The sequence below is a fragment of the Pelophylax lessonae genome, assembly GCF_965119305.1.
Source record: "Pelophylax lessonae genome assembly, chromosome: 4".
Taxonomy (NCBI): Eukaryota; Metazoa; Chordata; class Amphibia; order Anura; family Ranidae; genus Pelophylax; species Pelophylax lessonae.
In genome coordinates, this window is record NC_138771.1 from 299,475,768 (window position 1) to 299,499,519 (window position 23,752).

At 44.0% G+C, this 23,752-nt stretch overlaps 1 protein-coding gene across 1 annotated transcript in view; it reads left to right on the plus strand.

Annotated features, from left to right (window-relative positions):
* The window catches only part of ALDH1L2 (aldehyde dehydrogenase 1 family member L2), a 120,335-nt gene that overhangs the window by 37,619 nt on the left and 58,964 nt on the right, over nt 1–23,752 (plus strand). The window contains exon 4 of the mRNA XM_082256207.1: nt 4,139–4,304. Within this exon, the coding sequence (XP_082112333.1) occupies nt 4,139–4,304 (166 nt within the window). The remainder of the gene's footprint in view (nt 1–4,138; nt 4,305–23,752) is intronic.

The window sequence follows — 23,752 nt, forward strand, 5'->3', positions numbered from 1 at the left end:
AGTTTTGGCAGGCGTGAACGTGCATGCATTTGCTAGATGCATGGGGGTGCCATTAAAAAATTAATGGCACCCCTTCATGTGTGCAAAATGCAGCTTATTTTTGTGATGTAAAATGATTTTGCATGTATTCTCCCACTACACCTGGTGTGAAAAAGTCCTCAAAAACAGTCATCTTTATGTAAACAATATTTTAAAATAGTAAATTACAGCGCTCAAAAAAATCACATGTTAAAATAAACTATTAATGAAAATGTATCAAATGTCACTCCACTCTGATGCTATGAGTCAATGCATAAGAGTTTTAAATGTGCAAATAAAATAAAAGAAAATAAAATAACATAAACAGTCTTTTTTGTGATCCACGTTACTTCCTTTACCAAACTCAAAATGGCAATCGCCAAATAAAAGCCGGTAAACACTTACATCAGTCGACGCCAAAAGATTAAATTGCAGTGCTCAAAAAAATCACATGTTAAAACAAACCATTAATGAAAATGCTCAACACATTTCTCGCAACCACGCGTCATTAAGGGCGTAAAACGCATTGGGCGGAGCTAATGTCGTGGTGGTCATTGGCGGCATATGTTGTAAGTGTTTTCGCGGCTTTTATTTAGTGATTCTTCAGAATCTGGATGTGGTGTTTTTAACTTATTGATGTGCACTCTGTACTGTTATGAGATACTATTAAATACAGTAAACCCCCTTCCATTGCGGGGGTTACGTTCCGGACCCACTAACGAAAAGTGAAAATCAGTGAAATAGAAAAACCCTATTAAAATACACTGTAGGCATGTTTTTTTACTGTCACTGTATGTGTAAAAGCATTTTGCGGTCTTTAAACACACTTTTAAAACAATAGAAACTCATTTAAACACATAAAAGATACTGAGAGACAGAGCAAGAGCGATGGAAAACACAAACATATTTATTTTTAATGATTTATATAGTAAAATAACATTACAGAAAAAAACGCAATATACCGGGACCGCAAAAACTGAACCGCGATGGAGTGGGGGTTTACTGTGCTACACTATGATGCTTCATTCTGTTGTTGCTGGTATCTTATGAATGAAAGTGCAGACATGGCCCCCCAGTGGAAATGAGGATTGAAGAAAGACCAGACCAGCCTATGAGTCACTAGTGAAATAAGCATCCACTGCTGCTCTATTCATAGACAGCAAAACGTTGTGGTGAGTATTCAGTCTCTCTATAAAGTGGAAGGACACGTATGGCTGGTGTTCCCTTTTGGAGTGTGGTGCAGGAAGTAACACCGATTACAAAAAGGTCTGTTTATGTTATTTTTTTATTTGCACATTCAGAACTCTCATTGGTGAGATACTGTAATTGTGTATTGACTCCCAATCAGTGGCGGCTGGTGCTCAAAATTTTTGGGGGGGCGCAAACAGAAAAATGTAATAGGCATTGCTTTGCGGCAAAAAAAGCTGTAAAAAATTGCATGACTTTGAGGTGCAAAAGTGTGAAAGGGGCCTTCAGTAATTAAGGTATAGTGTGCCCCCTTTCAATGCAGAGAGACCAGCGTGCCCCCTTTCAATGCAGAGAGATCAGTGTGCCCCCTAATAATGCACAGTGACCGGCGTGCCCCCTTTCAATGCAAAGTAACCAGCGTGCCTCCTTTCAATGCACAGTGACCAGCGTGCCCCTTTCAATGCACAGTGACCAGCGTGCCCCCTTTCAATGCAGTGACCAGTGTACATGCCCCTTCGATGCAGTGACCAGCGTACATGCCCCCTTCAATGCAGTGACCAGCGTACATGCCCCCTTCAATGCAGAGATCAGCGTACATGCCCCCAATGCAGAGACCAGCATACATGCCCCCTTCAATGCAGTGACCAGCATACCATTCCCCCAATGCAGTGACCAGCATACATGCCCCCAATGCAGTGACCAGCGTACATTCCCCCAATGCAGGGACCAGCATACATGCCCCCAATGCAGAGATCAGCGTACATGCTCCCAATGCAGTGACCAGCGTACATGCCCCCAATGCAGTGACCAGCGCACATGCCCCCAATGCAGTGACCAGCGAACATGCCCCCAATGCAGTGACCAGCGAACATGCCCCCAATGCAGTGACCAGCATACATGCCCCCAATGCAGTGACCAGCGTACATGCCCCCAATGCAGAGATCAGCGTGCGTGCCCCCAATGTAGTGACCAGCGTACATGCCCCCAATGCAGTGACCAGCGTACATGCCCCCAATGTAGTGGCCAGCATACATGCCCCCAATGCAGAGATCAGCGTGCGTGCCCCCAATGCAGTGACCAGCGTACATGCCCCCAATGTAGTGACCAGCATACGTGCCCCCAATGCAGAGATCAGCGTGCGTGCCCCCAATGTAGTGACCAGCATACATTCCCCCAATGCAGAGATCAGCGTGCGTGCCCCCAATGTAGTGACCAGCATACATTCCCCCCAATGCAGCGATCAGCGTGCGTGCCCCCAATGTAGTGACCAGCGTACATGCCCCAATGCAGAGATCAGCGTGCATGCCCCCTTACCTACCTGGGGTTTGCCTTGCGGCCACTCAGGAAGCGCGTATAGGATGCGCTTCCTGATTGGCCAGGAGGAGGATCGGTGTGACAATAGCGAATTTTCATTCGCTATTGTCACACAATGGGTGGGCTCGGGACGCACTGCTCTGCGCCCCGGGTCCACCCTTTGCATCGCCCTATTAGAGCCTCTGGCTCTAATCAGGTGATGCAAAAAAAAAATCCCATTGAACTCCATAGGTCAGGCGCCCCTGCATGCAGATTAGGGGGCCAGACACATGGATGGGGGGGCGGCGCCCCTGCGCCCTCTGTACACCGGCCGCCACTGTTCCCAATATATCACAGTGGAGTGACATTTGATGCTTTTTTATTAATGGTTTGTTTTAAACACGTGATTTTTTGAGCGCTGCAATTTAATATTTTGTTATTGGATAGGGGTGTGTATAGCTACCCTTTTTAAACGCAGCTAAATAGATTTTTTTGTGGTTAGCGCTGACTTTATTTTTTTAAATTTTATTTTCACTAACATTTTAAAATATGTATCTGAATTTGTACTTTACTTTACCTAATTATCACTTCAGCCCTGGAAGGTTTTACCCCCCTTAATGACCAGGCCATTTTTTGCGATACCGCACTGCATTACTTTAACTGACAGTTGCGCAGTCGTGCAGCCCTGTACACAAATAAAATTGATGTCCTTTTTTCCCACAAATAGAGCTTTCTTTTGTGGTATTTGATCACATCTGTGTTTTTAATTTTATGCGCTTCAAACAAAAAAAGACTGACAATTTAAAGAAAAAAAAAAAACAATATTTTTTTACTTTCTGCTATAAAAAACACATCTAATAAAAAAAATGTAAAACATTTAATTTCTTCATCAATTTAGGCCAATATGTATTTTGCTACATATTTTTAATTTAAAAAATCCCAAAAAGCGTATATTGATTGGTTTGTGCAAAAGTTAAAGCTTATACAAACTTTGTGATAGATTTTTGGACTTTTTTTTATTGTTTTTATTGGTAATGGCGGCGATCAGCAATTTTTAGCAGGACTGCGACATTGCAGAGGACAAACCTGACACTTTTTTTTGGGCACTAGTGACACCAATACTGTGATAGTGCTAAAAAAAACGCGCTGTCACTGTACTAATGACACTGGCAGGGAAGGGGTTAACACCAGGGGCGATCAGATGGTTAAGTGTGCTCCTAGGGAGTACTTTCTGGCTGTGTGGGGGATCGATTGACTGCAGGAAGAGAGAGATCCGTGTTCTTGATTAGTAGGAACACAAGATCTCTCTCTCCCTCTTTGACAGAACGGCGGTCTGCCTTGTTCCCATTCGCAGGTGGCCGGCGGCTATCGCGGCTGCCGAACCCGCTAATTGGCTCCTGCTGTGTCCAATCACAGCGGGAGCCCGGCTCTAGTGGCACGCGCCCCAGAGCTGATGGAAGAGTACAGGTAAGGGATTTTGCGCTTAAGGGCCGCCCTGCCGAAGTAAATGTACAAATGTACGTGGAGTGGTCCTTAAGTGGTTAATGTTCTGTCAATTTTGTTGGATAGAGATATTTCTGTTTCAGAGTTTAACAATAGTAGATAAGTCTTATGTGGATTATTTTTGTTCAATTTGTAGGACTTTGATAGATGGAGATAAAAAGGCTGGGTTTTCTATTTTCTGGGCTGATGAAGGGTTGGATACAGGTCCAATTTTACTCCAGAGAGTATGTGATGTGGAGTCCAATGATACAGTGGATTCTCTTTACAACCGATTTCTCTTTCCTGAAGGAATTAAGGCCATGGTGAGTGACCTATTTACTGTATGTTACCTGTGCAGGGAAAAACATACCAAAAAAAGTAGCAGTATACAGCAGTGAATAGTATAAATGGAACAGGCAATGTATGCCTATCTCTTTTCAAGACCCTTTATTTTGCTGACATGAGCCAAAATGACCAGCATCCAGAATTATTTGATGACATTGGAATTTTTAGCCATGCAAAATTACAAAAACATGTACTGTATATTCCCAGTTTGCAAGTATGAGTATTGTTAACAGCTTAATTTGTGTATTAAAGTTTTCTAATGTGTCTGCATTGTCTAGCGTAGTCCCATTGTAGTAGAGAGTGGATAGATATTAAGAAATTTTCAAGAAAACAACATGAACAATTTTAAGGTAATTGTGATTGTGTTAGAAACACATTTGTGGGCTGTGTTGTATTTTTTTTTACTTATCCAGTACACAATATATTTAGGTACAATAACAATAATTATCACAAGGTGATAAAGTTGGTCAGTTAAAGAGCACAAAACAGACCAGTGCTCAAATAGTGATAGTTAAAAGAACGATATTATAAATATCTTTAATGGACAATGCATTGTTCAAGTGTGTTCATTGCTTGCATTTCACATAACTTTACATGTAATTATCAATTGGTGTCAGAGACTGCATTATCTTAACCTTCTGTAGGTCCAGAATTATTATTTTTTTAAATAAAACTATTTATAACATTTTAGTGTCTTGTGTGGAATGCTACAAACCAAGTACTTGAAATAAAAGCTTACCTTCCATTTCTATCTCGCATTGCTTTATAGCAGAGGGAAACGTGGTCAGTGTTCAAAAGACAGTTCCAAATTTAATGAAATGTATTTCGGTAAACCCCATTCTCTTAAGTTACTTTCTTGTATTGCAGTAATAATTAATCATTTTTCAGGGGTTAGTCCAATTTAGGGCAACATATATACCGCCCATAAAATAAGGGTGTTTTTTTTAAAGCCATCACAAACTGACAATCATGAGGTTTCCAAAGTAATAGTATTTGAGTATGATAAACCTCATAAGCCTTGGCCTTGAAACATTGGCCTGTGACCTTCTAAAGCACAGTGAAGTGAAAAAGTTTTTTTGTTTATGTTATAAAATGTTGTAAATAGATATGTTTTTTTCTGCACTGATGAGGCCACACTGATGGGGTGGCACTAATATGCGGCACTGATGGGCACTGATAGGTGGCACTGATATGCAGTGTGACAGGAGTCACTTTGGGCATGGGGGTTGTGGACCCCAGATTCCTTTAAAGAGGTTGGGAGGCACCATGTCCAGCCTTGTGTGGCTTTCTTATGTTTAAGTCACCCTGCATCTTTTATGGATGCAGGGTGACCGGGAGGGTGGTGTACACTGAGAATATGGTTTGGACTATTTCAAATGGGACAGTATATGCATTACCCATATCTCTCAGGAAATATGGAGATCTTCATTATTCCTGTAAACTGTAAGGCACAGGAAGTGCAACTCCTAATTTGGGCGTCCAGGAAATAGGAGAGACACCGTGTCTGCTAATCCATGTGTATTAGCTGCAGAGAGAGGGGGGATTGTTTCCAGCAGCCCCTCCTAAAGAATGCCTACTGATTAACTAAGTGCTTTTGTCTAAAATAGGACAGTATGTTAATTGGGTCTGAGACTATTGATAAGTATGTTAATGAGCTCACCTGGCTGTCTACTAAGGGAGGTAATTACACAGTCATTGTTCATGTGGTGTTCTCAAAGTATATATAAATGCTGTGTTTCTTTCAATAAAAGAGAAGAGAGTTACTCTTGATCGAACCTCACTACAGAGCCTTGTCTCGTACTTGGGGGGAATTATTGATGGGCTTCATGTATGGCGGATTGGAGTGGTCGATAGCTGTCCTGGTGTTCGGGAGCGGATTATCCAAATGACTGTAACCCCTTTCATACTTGGGGTGTCGTTACAATTGGTGGCAAGCGGCGGGATGAATTCCACAGCCCAGAAGGACAGCTACAAGAGGACACAAGCCATGGAAGCGGAATTCGAAAGGAGGTTGCGAGAGATACCAGTAGATCGCAGGGAACCAGGGTCAGAACAGGTCCTACTATGTTTGGGTAATTCAATTCGCTGGGAACTCTGGAAAGAAGCGCTTGCCCGTGAGCAGCGACGCCAGGGAAAAATACTCCCCTCCTACCAGGAAAGGTACTGGTCACAGTATGAAGTGCGAATGGCGTATTTGGGGAGACAACCGAATGGAAAGCCGAGTTAAGCAGGCTGGTCCAGACGGAGATACGGTTGGATGAGGACTACAGAGCACTCCATTGGTATGTGACCCAAGTGTGCCCATGGAAAGCAGACGACAGCCCAACGGAAGGCTTTGGCTACGGCAGCCTGGGGCTGTTATTAGAGAGGCTGTCCAAGGACCCTGACTTTGGGAGCGATTCGGAGTGGCGCTTTGAGGAAATTGCAGATTATAGAGAAGAGATGATGGATGTCTTGGATATAGACTGGGCACTGGAAGGTTTGGAGTTTCTAGCCAATCAGGAATGGGAGCTGGAGATAGCCTACATTGGGCTGCTTGACTCCGTTCAGCACCAGGGCTGGGCTCCCCTTGCCTGGGAAAATCCAGAAGTACCAGCTGACAGTCTGGAAATCCTGGCTGAAGATTCGGCAATGTGGCATAGTAAGAGTGTGCTTTGCTCACCTGCAACCCCAACTTTAAATACGAAGGTTTTATGGCAGATGCAGCAAGTGTTGACTCACCTGGATGAACCTGCTTCTGCACAGGATGAGATTGGATGGAGGAATGCATCTATCCAGCAGCAGGATAAAGGTATGGGAGAAGAGGAAGCCATCTTCATTCCCCAACCACAGATTACAAATTTAATGGACTTTCTATCGGAGGATGATTTGGATTATGAATCACCTGCAAAAGTGTTGGCACTGGGCCACCAGTCTGTGTCCTGGACTTTCACCAATTCCAGAGACTGGAGATTTATTAGAATTTTCTTCTGAGGAGGAACCTCCCTGTGAGCCCACAGCAGATGAGCAGCCATCCAGGCATAGCGCTGCTGACCTCTGGAGGCAACAATTGGTGACCCAGGAAGGTGTGTGCCAGGCCACTGGCATTGCAGTTTACTTGCCAGCAGAACCACTGACATCAGGGCCTTATGTTGCTGAGCTCTGTCCAACACCAAGAGCAGCATCTGTGGAGTTACAAGAAACTTCTACAGCAGAAGCGCTGACAACTGGACAGAGGGTCCAAGACCTCTGCCCTACACCTGGGGTAGTTCTGGAGGCCCAGGGTGAAAAGATGGTGGTCCCTTCCCAGCAGCAGAGTGTGTCCCAGAATGATGACACCAACCCAGCAGAAGGGCTGGCAACAGAGCAGAGTGCTGCTGGCCTCTGCCCTCAACTTACTAAGGACGGATTTCCTGAGAAGGTGGATGAGACTACAATCTCCACCTGTATACCCCAGGGATGCTGGGCAGTCGGCCCAGATCCCCAACAGCATGAGGAAGTGAGCCCAGCCACCCTGTCCTCTCTCCAGCAGCTGAGAGGAATCCTGGGAGAAGGGCCAGTTCATGCTTCTTCCCCACAGAGGAGATGTTCTACAAGAGAGGCAGAGGTTGGCTGGGTGAGTGACGTTCTGTCCCGAAAAATTTGTTTGGGGTACTTTGTGGGTGCAGACATTGGAGGACTGGAACTACGGACTAACTTCGAAGTAAACCCGTTTGGGGTCTCCTTCTGTGTTAGTCTCCTGCCGAAAGGGGAGAAATGTGACAGGAGTCACTTTGGGCATGGGGGTTGTGGACCCCAGATTCCTTTAAAGAGGTTGGGAGGCACCATGTCCAGCCTTGTGTGGCTTTCTTATGTTTAAGTCACCCTGCATCTTTTATGGATGCAGGGTGACCGGGAGGGTGGTGTACACTGAGAATATGGTTTGGACTATTTCAAATGGGACAGTATATGCATTACCCATATTTCTCAGGAAATATGGAGATCTTCCTTATTCCTGTAAACTGTAAGGCACAGGAAGTGCAACTCCTAATTTGGGCGTCCAGGAAATAGGAGAGACACCGTGTCTGCTAATCCATGTGTATTAGCTGCAGAGAGAGGGGGGGGGATTGTTTCCAGCAGCCCCTCCTAAAGAATGCCTACTGATTAACTAAGTGCTTTTGTCTAAAATAGGACAGTATGTTAATTGGGTCTGAGACTATTGATAAGTATGTTAATGAGCTCACCTGGCTGTCTACTAAGGGAGGTAATTACACAGTCATTGTTCATGTGGTGTTCTCAAAGTATATATAAATGCTGTGTTTCTTTCAATAAAAGAGAAGAGAGTTACTCTTGATCGAACCTCACTACAGAGCCTTGTCTCGTACTTGGGGGGGAATTATTGATGGGCTTCATGTATGGCGGATTGGAGTGGTCGATAGCTGTCCTGGTGTTCGGGAGCGTATTATCCAAATGACTGTAACCCCTTTCATACTTGGGGTGTCGTTACAATTGGTGGCAAGCGGCAGGATGAATTCCACAGCCCAAAAGGACAGCTACAAGAGGACACAAGCCATGGAAGCGGAATTCGAAAGGAGGTTGCGAGAGATACCAGTAGATCGCAGGGAACCAGGGTCAGAACAGGTCCTACTATGTTTGGGTAATTCAAATATTGATGGGCTTCATGTATGGCGGATTGGAGTGGTCGATAGCTGTCCTGGTGTTCGGGAGCGGATTATCCAAACGACTGTAACCCCTTTCATACTTGGGGTGTCGTTACATGCAGCATTGGTGGGCACTGATAGGCAGCACTGATGGGCACAGATAGGTGGCACTGATGGGCGGCACTGGTGGGCAATAGTGGACACTGGTGGGCTGCACTGATAGAATGCAATGATGGGCACTGGTGGGAGGCACTGATAGATGGCAATCAAGGGCAGCTCTGATGGGGAGGGCACTGAAAGGGTGCCTGAGCCCTGATGCCATCCCTGGTGGCCATGGGTGGGCAATCTCTGGTGGCTCTAGTGGCTCCCCCCAAGGGTCTGTACTGGTAATCAATGCTCTGAGGTAATCAATGCTTACTAGCACAGACCTCAAGAGTCAATGTTTAACTCCAAAAAGGTTTGCTCCTGCAGTTCCGGCCTGGAGTCCAGAAAGAATTGAAGAAAGAGAGTCCTCAACCAAGTAGTCAGTAAAGAGCTCCACTTCTGGGGGAGAGGTTGCTTACTGGCCTTTTTTCATATTTGTGCCACCCATACGTATTTTATGGGTACGTGGTTGCTCCTCTTCTGCTAGGAAGATACAGCTTTAGTCTAGGATGGTTGGACCTTCAGATCAAGCACTTCAGGCCATGTTGGTCAATCAGCCACCTTTAACCTCTGACTATTCCAGGAAGGACTCCTTTGCTCCAGCAACAATAAGCAAGTTCTGCTAGCCAACGTGGCTCTTAATGTCTCTAGGGACAGCAATTCCAATTCCAGCAGATGTGATTTTAAGAGGAGTACTATTGTTGCTTTAAGGGATGCCTATTTTCAGTTCCCAGAGCTGTCTTCTGACATACCTTTGTTACTACATGAATTAAAGGAGTTGTAAAGGCAGAAGGTTTTTTATCTTAATGCATTCTTTGCCACAAACAGAGCTTTCTTTTGGTGGTGTTTGAATACCTGTGCGATTTTTACTTTTTGCGCTATAAACAAAAAAAGAGCTTTTTTTTTTAAAAAATAACAATATTTTTAACATTTTTTTTATATGAAATTCCCCCCAAAAAAGATGTAAAAACCAATTTTTTTTTAAATTTTTGGCCAATTTGTTTTCTGCTACCCATGTTTGGTAAAAAAAAAAAATCGCAATAAGCGTATTTTGATTGGTTTGCGCAAAAGTTATTTACTTACTTAGTTACTAACTAAGGGAAAGATTTATGTCATTTTTGGTGGTTTTTTTTTTTAACGAGTAATGCCGGCGATCTGCGATTTTTTTTTTTTTTTTTTTTGCGGGACTGCGACATTGCGGCGGACAGATCGGACCCTTGACTGACATTTTTGACACTTTTGGGGGTACCAGTGACATTACTGCAGTAATCAGTGCTATAAATATGCACTGTTACTGTAAAAATGACACTGGCAGGGAAGGGGTTAATTTTTTTGGAGAGGGAGGGGTTAATGTATGCCTGGTGCTTACTAACGTGTGGGGGGGGAGGTGACTGAGTGAGCCAGGGACAGATCGGATGTTCAGCTATGCTGAACACTCCGATCTGTCACTCCCTGTCACTTAGGAGATCCGCCTGCTCTGTTTACACAGGCGGGCGGATCTCCAAACTGGATTCCCCGACGATCGGGGCAGAGCAGCGGCAATCGCCGCCGCTCCTCCCCTGGCCCGACTCCCGCTGTGAATGAAAACAGCGGGAGCGCGCCGCCTACAGGGGGAGGAGTCTGGCGACGTAGGTCTACGTCGTCAGACCTACAAGAGCCACTTTGCCGCAGTAGTACTACGGTACTCAGCGGTAAAGTGGTTAAGATGTCATGCAGCCTATATGTCTGCTGGTTGTGTTCTCGATCCACTCCACCTCTTGACAGGAATTCCTGTCAAGTATACAGGGGGAGTTCTTAGAACCCTACAAGGGATTGGCTGGCTAGTCTTTCAAAAAGGTTCTTGTGACTCCTACGGAAATACTTGTGTATCTGAGAACTTAATCCACCATGGTTCAGGATACATAGTTTTTGCCACTAGAGCATACTGGTAGTAAGATTATGGGTATTCCTGACTTTCCTCTCTTCACACATCAGTGTCTCAATACCTGATGATCAGGACCATGGTCTCTTTCATCCCTATAATGAGGTATGCTCAATGGAAAATGCCTCCTGTCCAGGAAGGTTTTTTTTTTTTGTTCCAATATTGATCATGCACCCAGCGAGTCATGTCTTGCAAACAGGTAGATGAAGCTGTGGGTGCTGGCACTGTATTAAATCTACTGATTAAATCAGAACCTGCAGGGTCAGTCCACTGAGAAGAGGTAGAGAGGGCTGTGATCTGGGTGGAGTAGAATCTTCCTGATCTCTTTTAAATCTACATAGAATTTCTGGGAAGAATCCATATTCTGTGGCCCAGTTGGGCAATAAGTGGTTCCTAAATACAGGTCCCTCCCAGTGGATTTTATCCCTGGACAAGAATTTAGAGTTAGATCTGGTACCATCTCCTTACTGTTACAAGCTGAAAAGCTTTTCCCTAGGGGCCTGGGCCAAGCTCTGGGTGCTGATGCTGTTTCAGATCAGGAATGGTCTCACAAGTCTTATGCTTTCCAGTTTGATCCATATATAGTTTTTTTGGGGGGTCTGTTGCTAAGACCGTGGCAATGTTTGCAGTAATTCCCTATTGGCCAAACAAGCTATGGTTCCTAAAACAAAAAAGGGAAAAAAGAGAATTGGGGAGGTATGGGGATACAGACCCACGTCTGTCACTCACTACCCCAAAACACCAACTAAGAGCACTCCAGACAGGTTATGAAAATAATACAAAATTTATTAGGCACGTATGCCATGAACGAAGGAGGTGTGAACAAGAACATCAGGGTGGTGGACCCTATAGTTACATGACAACATAAACATTAAAAACAATAAAAATGTATACATCCATGCACATTTGAATACAATAGACCATCTATTGATATGCAGTGGACCCGACAGATACCAGCATACTGAGTAGGCTGGGTACTCTGTGAGGTACAGTGCGAGGACCTCTTGAAAGTATGTACACCCCTCCTGGATGATTAGATGAGTGAGCCTGAATGGGACTCAAGTTGAATTGGATCCTGGTGGAAGTTGATCAATTACAGCATGAATATAATGACAAGCAGGAATCCAAGTTTGCCTGCCCGAAGATACCTGTGAAAGAGCCTTTTAGCTGGTGTGTGGATATGTCAATGGTAGGCAGTCCAGGGACCATACATGGACCAATATGTGGAAGCTGAATTTACTGTAAGAGTTCCGATGTCGGTCCAATAATTGGAGGCCAAACTGTTGAAATAGGGAGAGCACACATACCACTTGCAAAGTCAAGCAATGATTACAGCCAAACTGGTAGGGCTGTGTAGAGCACACCGTTAGAGAGATAAAAACCGAGTTTGTAGCAGGTCATTCAATTACCTTGTCGTGTGCCTTGTGTCGGTATCGGTGTGCAGGTCATGCGGGAGGGGGAGGTTTGATAGCGGTGCGTGGCGGCAGTAGTTCCCCGTTGACCGGTTGGTCAGTGTCCACCTCACTCTCTCCCCGGCGTTCTACCCTTCCATGCGGCTAGACCGGCGGCTGTGGAGCTTGACTTCCGGGTCGGAGGTGTCCTCCCGATCGTCACTTCCGGTTTAGCTGATCAGCCGGGTGCCTTGTTGGGGAAAAGCCGGGGGGACTGTGGACAGGGATCCCCTGCAGGGAATTCAATTGCCGCTAGTGCATAGAGGCACAGTGCTGGACGTTGACGCGTTTCACCAACGACGTTGGTTTCCTCAGAGCTCTTAACCCCAATTAAGCCCATCACGGAACACTATTTCCTTCTTTTGTATAGGCTATGGTTCCTGCCTTTGATACTGGGGTATCAGAATGAAGTCCTTTCTCTGATGTAATCTTCTGTGGAAAGAGCAATATTCCACCTTTGTTCTTCTCTTCCACTTTCGCATCTTTGCAGGAAGAGACTAATCAGACTTTGCTTTTTCTCTAAGCTAATATCTATAAACCCTAGAAAGGGATTTGAATAGAGCTTGTTCAGTTTGGACTGCTTTGTTTTCTTTGCTTCAGTCCTGTAGTCAGGTACATTCTGGACTTCAGCTGATCCTAAAGCTCTCTTAGAGGGTAGATCTCTGCAGTCCCTGTCATATCCAATGTCTCCTGGGTAGACTATCCCTTACTCATCCAATACTTTGATGGGGGGTTGCACCTGAGACTCGAAGGAGAACCAAGTCTCTCTAGGCAGGGTTTACTTCTTGCTCAGGACTTCTTTGCCGGCTCCAGATGAGATCTTTTTGCAGTTCTGCCTGGGTAAAGACTGAGCTATGAAGGCATACACTCTAAGGTTTATCTCTTCAGCCAGGAAGTTTGCCAAGATCACAGCTTTAGGATCCGTTGGTGACTTACAGCTCCTGATGGGATTCTATCTAGTCCAGTTGGAGTAAGGATTGAGCCATGATGTCAATCTCTCTAGGTCTACATTCTCAGCAGGAAGCTTAGCCGGTATCAAGACTCTTAAGGCCCCTTGACAGCTTGCTGCTCCAGATGAAATCTCTTACAATTCAGTTCTGAGTAAAGTCTGTCATGGAGGCAGCCTTTCTATGGGTTCTTTTCCTCAGGAGATTTTCCGGGATCTGGGCCTTGTGCCGAGAGGGATCCTTGTGGCTTTCTGCCCAGTATGGGTAGTATTTATATCCATACTGGGTGGCAATCTGAGGTGGCTTCGACATTCTATGAGAACAAAGAATTTGTTCCTCACATATGCAGGACCACCTAGAATAACTGGTTTCATGCCATGGTTATCGAGATTTTTCGAGCATGCTGTCAAGCTACTGTTTTGCTCAGAGTTTTAGGACATATTTGTCACTCTATCTAGCAGAATCAGCGGGACGGAGATGTCATCCAGAATTTTTGCTGAATGGGCCATTCCAGCTAGTCATTAGGCTTATAAACCCTAAGGCTTGGTTCCTATGTAAGCAGTCACTACACACTCATCCAGGAGTGTGTAGGCTTTGGGGGCTCCCTGTGAAAGGGTGCCAGGAATAGTTGGAGGATGACTGTAATGTTCCGGTACCTTTGGTACCCTAAATTACACTTTTCACAAGTGTATGCGCCCCACCATTTACTTTTGAAAAGGTGCGCATACACCTTTAAGACTGGAGCTGTCATCACCCAGCGCCGGACTAGATGGCTATTTAAAGCGCCGGTTCTCACTCACATGTGTTCGTTCAAACACCCTTACCTGGATGCTAACCTTGCTTGAAGCTTCCATGCTTGCAAGCTTACTTCGCTGACGGAACCTCGCTGCGCTGATCCCTGTATCCCGCTACTGGATCATCCGCCTCTCCTGAACCACCCTTCGGCTGTATCGCTAATAGTGCTAAGTACCCCGCAGGGGAATTCTCTATAAACTTATACTAAGCTTACACTATCTAGCTCTGCATAGTAAAGACTGTTTATCACATCTGCATAAACTAGATTGCTAGCTCTTGAGACTACTGCTACTTTTCTGCACTGGGTTGATCTCTTTTGTATGTCCACCTGCTATTCTGTCATCTGCTATCATACAACATTGCTAAACCTTCCTGCATCCATCTGCTACTGTCTCACCTTCAAGTGTCTATCACCTACCACCTCCACTCAACCTATCCCTCAACCTTCATCATTGTGTTACCACATATATAAAGTCACTCTAGGAACCAGTTTGCTAATTGTGTGTATTTACTGGCTGAAATAAGACCTTCCACACATGATGAGTCATTGAGGTTGGGAATGGTATCTCAGCATATCTCTTACATGACTACTGACGTGGAACTATTTCTGCAGCTGAAAATCCACACCATATAAGAAACGCAGGAGCGTTACAGATTGAACGAACCTAAAAATGGATTCAGCAGAAATAACCACTCAGGTGACACAATTAAAACAGCAAGTATCTGCGTTAATACACGCACTTGCTGAATTAAAAGAAGACAATCAGGCTCTGTCGCAGCAGGTAATTAGACTGACACAACTTACCTCTGCTCAGTCCCCTGAACCCAAGATAAATCCCCCTTTGGTATTTACAGGCGATCGCAAAATATTTCGCGAATTTAAAAACGCATGTGAGTTACTTTTTTTGCTAAAACCTCGTACCTACCTTACTGATCACATTAAGGTTTGTACTATTATATCTATTATTTCTTACCCATCAAGCGATCCTCGAGCCTGGGCAGATTCTCTTTTTGAGAAAAACGACCAGCTTCTCAACTCCTATGCCTTGTTCCTGGCAGAGCTCACTAGCCTATATGATGACCCCAATAGGCAGAGTACTGCTGATCTTCAGTTAAGATCCTTGAAACAAGGAAGGAGGCCTGTAGAAGACTTTGGCGCAGAGTTCAAGAGATGGACCCTTGATTCAGAATGGAATGCTGCATCTCTGAAAACCCAATTTAGGCTTGGCCTATCAGAAGCCGTTAAGGACGAGCTCGCCCGAGCGGATCTGCCAAAAACCCTGGATGCATTAATACAACTCAGTATTACCATAGATAGAAGACTACGAGAAAGAAAGGCTGAAAAGATGGGAATGCCATTATCCGTTTCCTCTCGGAGTCTGGCCGTTCCTGGACGGCCAGGAACGGAGGTAGGAACCATACGCCCACCGCTATCAACTATGGAAAAAGCCAAAAGACGAAATGAAAATCTCTGCTTGTACTGTGCATCCCCGGATCATAAGATAAACGTCTGTCCCCTAGTCAACAAAAAGAAGGGTGAGTGTTCACATGTCTCTCTAGGAGGATTGACAACTTCATTCACTAACCCCTACATTTCTGTTTTTTTGACATTACAGTGGGACCAGAACAGGATTACTACTAAGGCCATGATTGACACAGGATCTTGTGGAAATTATATGGATATATGCTTTGCTGCTTTAAATAAAATTCCTATTATTTCTAAACTCAAACCTGTCTCAGTAAGTCTTATTACCGGTGTTCCGTTATCCTCTGGTCCGATCACCGATCAGACACAAGCACTTCTAGTCACTATTAACGAGTCTCATAGGGAGACTTCTACTTTCGATTTAATACCTTCACCCCACTTTCCCATTGTGTTGGGACTTCCCTGGTTACACACACACCAACCAACCATAGATTGGAAGAAACGGTCATTGACCTTCCCTTCTTGTTATTGCGAGGAAACGTGTAACCTCCCGTTTTCCGGGAAAATTCTGTCTGTGGTGACAGATGAGATTGCACCACTATGTTATCAGGATCTTTCTGAGGTTTTTCTTGAAAAAAATGCTCAAACATTACCTCCTCATCGAGACTATGATTGTAGCATTGATCTACTCCCAAATAGCAAATTGCCGTTCGGTCATGTTTATCCTCTTTCACAGGATGAACTTGCCCATCTCAAAACCTATTTGGATGAGAACTTGGAAAAAGGTTTTATTAGACCTTCCACTTCTTCAACAGCAGCAGGACTCTTTTTTGTTCGCAATAAAGATTCAAGTCTCAGACCTATCATCGACTACAGGAAATTGAATGCTATCACAATAAAAGATCGCTACCCTCTACCGCTTATCCCTGAGCTCATTGAGCAGGTGCATGGAGCTACCTATTTTTCAAAATTAGACCTGAAAGGAGCATACAATCTCATTCGAATCCGTGATGGACACGAATGGAAGACTGCATTCAGAACTAGATACGGATTGTTCGAATAACTTGTGATGCCATTCGGCCTATGCAATGCCCCTGCAGTTTTCCAACGATTTATAAACGATATTTTTAAAGACTTACTAGATGTCTGTGTTGTGGTATATCTGGACGATATACTTATATATTCACGGACCCTATCTGAACACATAAGACATGTAAGACTTGTATTATCGAGATTGCTTGCACATAATCTTTATGTGAAGCTGAAGAAATGCTTGTTCCATAAAGATGAGGTACTCTTTCTAGGCTACATCATATCCAAAACAGGAATCGAGATGGACATGAGTAAAATATCCTGCATTCAGGATTGGCCTACACCAACTACACGCAAGGCGCTACAGCGATTCCTGGGATTTTCAAATTTCTACAGGAAGTTCATAAAAAACTTTTCTGCTATTGTGAGACCCCTCACACAGCTCACTAGCATAAAAATACCATTTAAATGGTCAGAAGAAGCAAATAAGGCTTTCCACTTGTTAAAGACAAGGTTTACTTCCGCTCCCATATTACGCCATCCAGACCCATCCCTCCAATACATTCTGGAGGTAGATGCGTCAAACCTGGCAGTAGGAGCAATACTCTCCCAACGACCTACCCCCACTTCACCACTTCATCCAGTCGCCTTTTTTTCTAAATCCCTGAGCAGTCCCGAGATAAATTACCCCGTGGGTGAAAAGGAACTGCTTGCTATAAAATTGGCTCTGGAGAATTGGCGACATTTACTCGAAGGCACCCAATTACCAATAATTATATACACGGACCATAAAAACCTCCAATATCTTCAGACTAGCAAAACTCTCTCGCATCGACAGGTACGATGGTCACTATTCTTTCTAAGGTTTAACTTCCTAGTGACCTACACACCTGCAGATAAGAACAAAAAGGCGGATGCACTATCACGACTAACTGAAGAAAACTACTTTGAAATTCCTTCCGTTCCTATAATACCTCACAAACGCATTATTGGAGTTGTCCGTTCCTTGAAGGAAGAGGTTCTGCATGGTATAAGGTTGGATTCACCCCCACCACAACTAAATACCGATGCAGAAGGCTTCCTCTACTACAACGACAAACTTTACATACCACCTACCCTACGCACCAAGATCTTGGAATTATCGCATGATGTGCCTATGGCAGGACATATGGGTATGACAAAGACTTTCAATTTGATTTCTCGGCAATTCTGGTGGCCTGACATGAAAACATCTATACAAAAATTCGTCTCTTCATGCAATGTCTGTGCCAGGTCCAAAATTGACACTACGTGACCATCCGGTCTACTATGCAGTCTACCAATACCCCAAACTCCATGGGAGGTTTTGTCATTGGACTTCATCGTAGAATTGCCTCCTTCCAAAGGATTTAATACCATCTTGGTGTCAGTGGACCATCTGACAAAGATGGCACATTTCATTGCTACTCGCAGACTACCTTCGTCCAAACAAACGGCAGAACTCCTGATGAAACATGTCTTCAGATTACATGGTATCCCAAAAACTCTTTTGTCTGACCGTGGATCCCAATTTATTTCTAAATTCTGGCAAGAACTATGTCACATACTACGGATCGAGCGGAAGCTCACTTCTCCTTACCATCCGCAGACCAACGGACAGACTGAAAGAGTCAACCAATGCATCGAGCAGTATTTACGTTGTTACACTTCTTACCAACAGGATGATTGGTTGGATCTTCTCCCCCTGGCAGAATTTGCCTACAACAACGCAACTCACAGTACAACCAAGCAGAGTCCGTTCTACTTGAACTATGGGTTCCATCCCTCTATTCTCCCTCCACGCATCCTTCCTTCAAATAACCCAGTAGCCTCAGACTATCTTACCCAAATAAAGGATTCTCTGGGTTTACTAAATACTACCATTGCACACGCTCACAGTCAACAAAAGAAGTGCTACGATCTTCGTAGAAGACCTTCTCCACAGTATACTATCGGGGACCTTGTTTGGCTCTCAACAAAAAACTTGAGACTGAAGATCCCTAGCAAAAAGCTTGGACCTCTGTTCTTGGGACCTTTCCCAATCAAGAAACTTATTGGAAAAGCTGCAGTGCAGCTTACATTGCCAATGGACCTAAAAATCCATCCCATTTTCCATGTGTCGCTACTAAAACCCCATGTTCCGGACCAAGGAATAAGGCCTAATATTCCACCTCCCCCTCCTGTACAAGTTGAAGGTGGAGAAGAATACGAGATAAAAGAGATTCTGGATTCTCGTATCTACAGAAGAAGACTTCAGTACTTAGTTCGATGGAAGAACTATGGGCCCCAAGACGACACCTGGCTAAACACCTCTGACATACATGTCCCTTGATTAATCCGCAATTTTCATGCGAGATACCCAGACAAACCAGCTCCAGAGGCCTTCAGGGGCAGGCCTTAAGGGGGGGGGTATTGTAATGTTCTGGTACCTTTTGGTACCCTAAATTACACTTTCCACAAGTGTATGCGCCCCACCATTTACTTTTGGAAAGGTGCGCATACACCTTTAAGACTGGAGCTGTCATCACCCAGCGCCGGACTAGATGGCTATTTAAAGCGCCGGTTCTCACTCACATGTGTTCGTTCAAACACCCTTACCTGGATGCTAACCTTGCTTGAAGCTTCCATGCTTGCAAGCTTACTTCGCTGACGGAACCTCGCTGCGCTGATCCCTGTATCCCGCTACTGGATCATCCGCCTCTCCTGAACCACCCTTCGGCTGTATCGCTAATAGTGCTAAGTACCCCGCAGGGGAATTCTCTATAAACTTATACTAAGCTTACACTATCTAGCTCTGCATAGTAAAGACTGTTTATCACATCTGCATAAACTAGATTGCTAGCTCTTTTTTTTTTTTATTTTTTAATTTTTACATTTATTGTTTTTTTTCAATACATTACATATTAATTACATAAAATCCACCAAACATACATCAAAACCTACAAACAATACTCTCAAAAGCATATAGCAGTACTCTCCTGGCCTCCCCCTCCCACCCTCACCCCCCCCTAAAAAAAAAAAAAAAAAAAAAAAAAAAAAAAAAAAAAAAAAAAAAACCCCCCAAAAAAAAAAAGTGAGTTAATGAAAAAAATTACTACTTCTATGATCCTCACATCTTGAGGAAGTTACCTTGCATCGTGAAAAGAAGAAAAAGAAAGAAAAAAAAAAAAAAAAAAAAAAAAAAAAAAAAAAAAAAACCCCAAAAAAAAAGGTGAATTAATGAAAAATTTACTACTTCTATGATCCTCGCATCTTGAGGAAATTACCTTGCATCGTGAGAAAAAAAAAAAAAAAAAAAAAAAAAAAAAAAAAAAAAGGGAAAGAAAAAAAAAAAAAAAAAAAAAAAAAAAAAAACCCCAATCGTGTTACAATTCCTTCCATTGTATTCCTCCTGCATATATATATATACTGGAGTTATTAAATTATTGTGCTCTGTGAGAGAAAAAAAAAAAAAAAAAAAAAAAAAAAAAAAAAAGGAGAAAAGGAAAAAAAAAGGGGGGGTAATCCCCCCCCTGCACCATCTTAAGTGACATAATTATTATGTGCCACATCATGATACTCCCCCCTACCCTCCCCATCCAAATTCAAAAACACACATATAAATTACTTAACATCCCCCCCCCACTTCATGCCAAAAAAAACACAGTACACACCCCAAGGAAAAAAAAAAAAAAAAAAAAAAAAAAAGAGAGAAGAACGGGGAGGGGGGGGCAGATGAAAGAGAAGAAGAAAAAAAAAGAAAAACCCCCCGCCTCCCCCTCGCCCTAGAGGGTGGGAAGCTCAGCCAATTTACCACTCTACAATCATCATTCTATATCATCCTCATGTATTCCATCTATACTGTCCCTCCTGACGCGCACGTCAGGCTTCTAAGGATCCCTCCACTGACACTCCGTAAGGGGGGCGGGATCAGGGGGAAAAGGACATGAAAAAAAAAAAAAGGGGGGGGGAATAGAGGAGACGGGGAAAAGCCCCTTCCTCTACTCTCTAGTCCCCTTCCCTCTCTCCAGTCCACCTTCCTCTGTCCCCGGTCTCCTGGACTTCCTATTTCCGTATTTAGCTTATCAGTCGTAAATATTCCTCTGAGCACGTATATTGTGACCATGCCTGCCATCTAAACCTACAACGTTCTTCCCTGCATGTACGTGCGGCTGTTAACATTTCCATCCTATGAATTTCCCCAATTTTGGCAACCCATAGCCGCACAGTAGGCGGCTGTGTTTGTCTCCACAATGCTGGTATGCAGGCTTTAGCCGCATTCAATAAGTGCGGCAACAAAGAGTTCCTATAATTCTTTACTGAGCTCCCCGTGCCATGTAATAAACACAGCACGGGGTCATCCCGTACCTTGGTCGAGGTTAGGTTCTCTGTTATACGAGCCACCTCATCCCAGAAGCTCCTTATTGCTGGGCACGTCCAAAAAATATGCACCATTGTTCCACCCTCCTCTCCGCATCTCCAGCACCTATCCTGATGTTTCCTATCCATTCTGTGTAGTGTTGCTGGAACACGGTACCATCTAGCTAACACCTTATAACTGATTTCTTGATATCTACTAGCTATGGATACCTTATGAGTCAGTCTCAAGATTTTATTTATTTGTCGCTGATTAAAGGAGATACCTAATTCTCCTTCCCATTTTTGCAGGAATTTAAGTGGTTCCGAATCACGCGATGTCCCCAGAAGTGCATATATATGTGATAGTGCATGTGGTATTCTCTCCTCTGCTCTACATAAAGTCTCAAATGGCGTTAGGGGGCGTGGGATATAGCCTGTCTTCTGCATTTGTTTTAAATAATGTCTAACCTGGTAGGCACTGAATGCATCTAAATTTACTTCGGGCCATGCTAGCATTTCTGTCATCGTAGGTGGTTCCCTGTGGGTCCATATGTCACACAATCGTCCTCTACCCCCATTAATTAAACCTATAATTTTAGCATTCGTTCTACCAGGGGGAAAGTTTATGTTATCCCCTAAGGGGGTCATTGGTGATATTGTTGGTGCTACCGAGCTATTTTTTTGTGCTTTAATTGCTTCGCTTACCGTCGCCCCTATCGTCGGATGTAAATGTATTTTATCATTTTTTAATATCGGAGTCCATGGGGCTAAGGCCACTGTTGTATTCATGGCCTCCCTTTCCAATTGCACCCACTGTTTAAAGGTCCCACTGCCGTGCCATTCCATCACTCGCGTCAGGTGCGCTGCTCTATAATACCGCAACAGATCCGGTAACCCTACTCCTCCTCTCACCTTCGGGAGGGTTAAGATCTGCATCCCTATTCGCGGGGATTTTCTGGCCCACACAAAATTTCTGAACACTGCCCTTGCCTGTACAAAATATGTCATCGGGATTGCTATCGGAACAGCCTGGATAGCATACAGTAACCTAGGTAATACGTTCATTTTCACTGCGCTGCATCTCCCAAACCATGACAAAAATAGTGTCTGCCATCTTTGTAGATCTGCTTTAATAGATTTTAAGAGTGGAATGAAATTTGCCTCAAACAAGTCCTTCGGATCTGCTGTAATGTGAATCCCCAGATACACCACCGATTTCTTATTCCACTGAAAGGGAAAGGAAGATCTCATATGGTTCCATCTAGTCCCTAATATAGACACATTCAATGCCTCTGACTTCGACACATTTATTTTGAAGTACGATACTTCCCCATACTCTCTGATAGCCTTTAGGATTGATGGTATTGTTCTGTCAGGGTTTGTAACATAAAAAAGCAGGTCATCTGCGTAGGCTGCCACTTTATGTTGACCTCTACCCACTTGTACGCCCTCTATTTCTGCACTTTGACGGATTTTGCACAGTAAAGGTTCTAACGCCAAGACAAAAATCAACGGCGATAGGGGGCAGCCTTGTCTAGTGCCATTTTTTATCTTGAAAAAACTTGAGCACCAACCATTTGCCCTTACTGCCGCCGTAGGACCGGAGTACAATGATAGGATACACGTCATCATCCATTCCCCTAGGCCTAAGTGTGACAGGGTGGCCCGGATAAAATTCCATGCCACCCTGTCAAACGCCTTTTCCGCATCAACTGATAGCAGCATCATCGGGATTCTCCGCAAACGCACATTATATATCAAATCTATTGTTCGAATAGAGTTATCCCTTGCTTCTCTTGTAGGGACAAAGCCGACCTGGTCGAGATGTATTAATTGTGGTATATATGGCAGGAGTCGATTTGCCAATATTTTAGAAAACAACTTGGTGTCTAAATTTAATAATGAGATTGGGCGGTAACTCCCGCACACCGCGGGGTCCTTCCCTTCTTTCTGGATCAATGTGATGTAAGCTCTCAGAGAATCTGTCGGCATGACCCCTCCCTCCCCGATGTAATTTAGATGTTCCAAAAGGGGGGTCTTTAAATTTGAAAAAAATTGCTGATAGTATAACAGTGATAGTCCATCTGGACCTGGGGCCTTGTGTGGTTTTAACTGAGAGATAGCTGTTTTTAGTTCCTCTTCTGTTATCTTTCCTTCTAATGCCAATGCCTGTTCTGCATCCAGCGATGGCATATCTGTCTTTTTGATATAATTGATCGCCTCATCGAAGCCAGCACCCCCCCTATCAACTGATTCCGATGAGGCGATGTCATATAACTTCTGGTAGAATTTGCTAAATTCTTCGGCAATCTCTGATGATCCATATTTCATTTGTCCCCCGCCTGTTTGAAGTTGTGCAATTACCGTCCGTTTCTGGGGCCCCCTTAGGGCTCTGGCTAACATAGTTCCTGGTTTATCCGAATATTCGTAGTAATGTCTTTTTTGTGACACCAGTACTCTCATGGCTTTTTCATAAAGTAACTCGTTGAGTTTTTCCCTGGCCGCAGTCAGGGGCACTAGATGTTCCATCGCCATCGATCTTTTATGAGTGGCGCTTAATTCTTCTATCTGCGCTAGCAGCTCTGAGATCTTCTCCTCCCTTTCTCGTTTACGTTTTGCTCCCATTCTAATCAACACTCCCCTAATGACGCATTTGTGGGCCTCCCATATGTTCGACGGAGTAACTTCTGGTGTTTTATTTTCCTGGAAATATTTTGTCAGTTCTGCCTCTAACT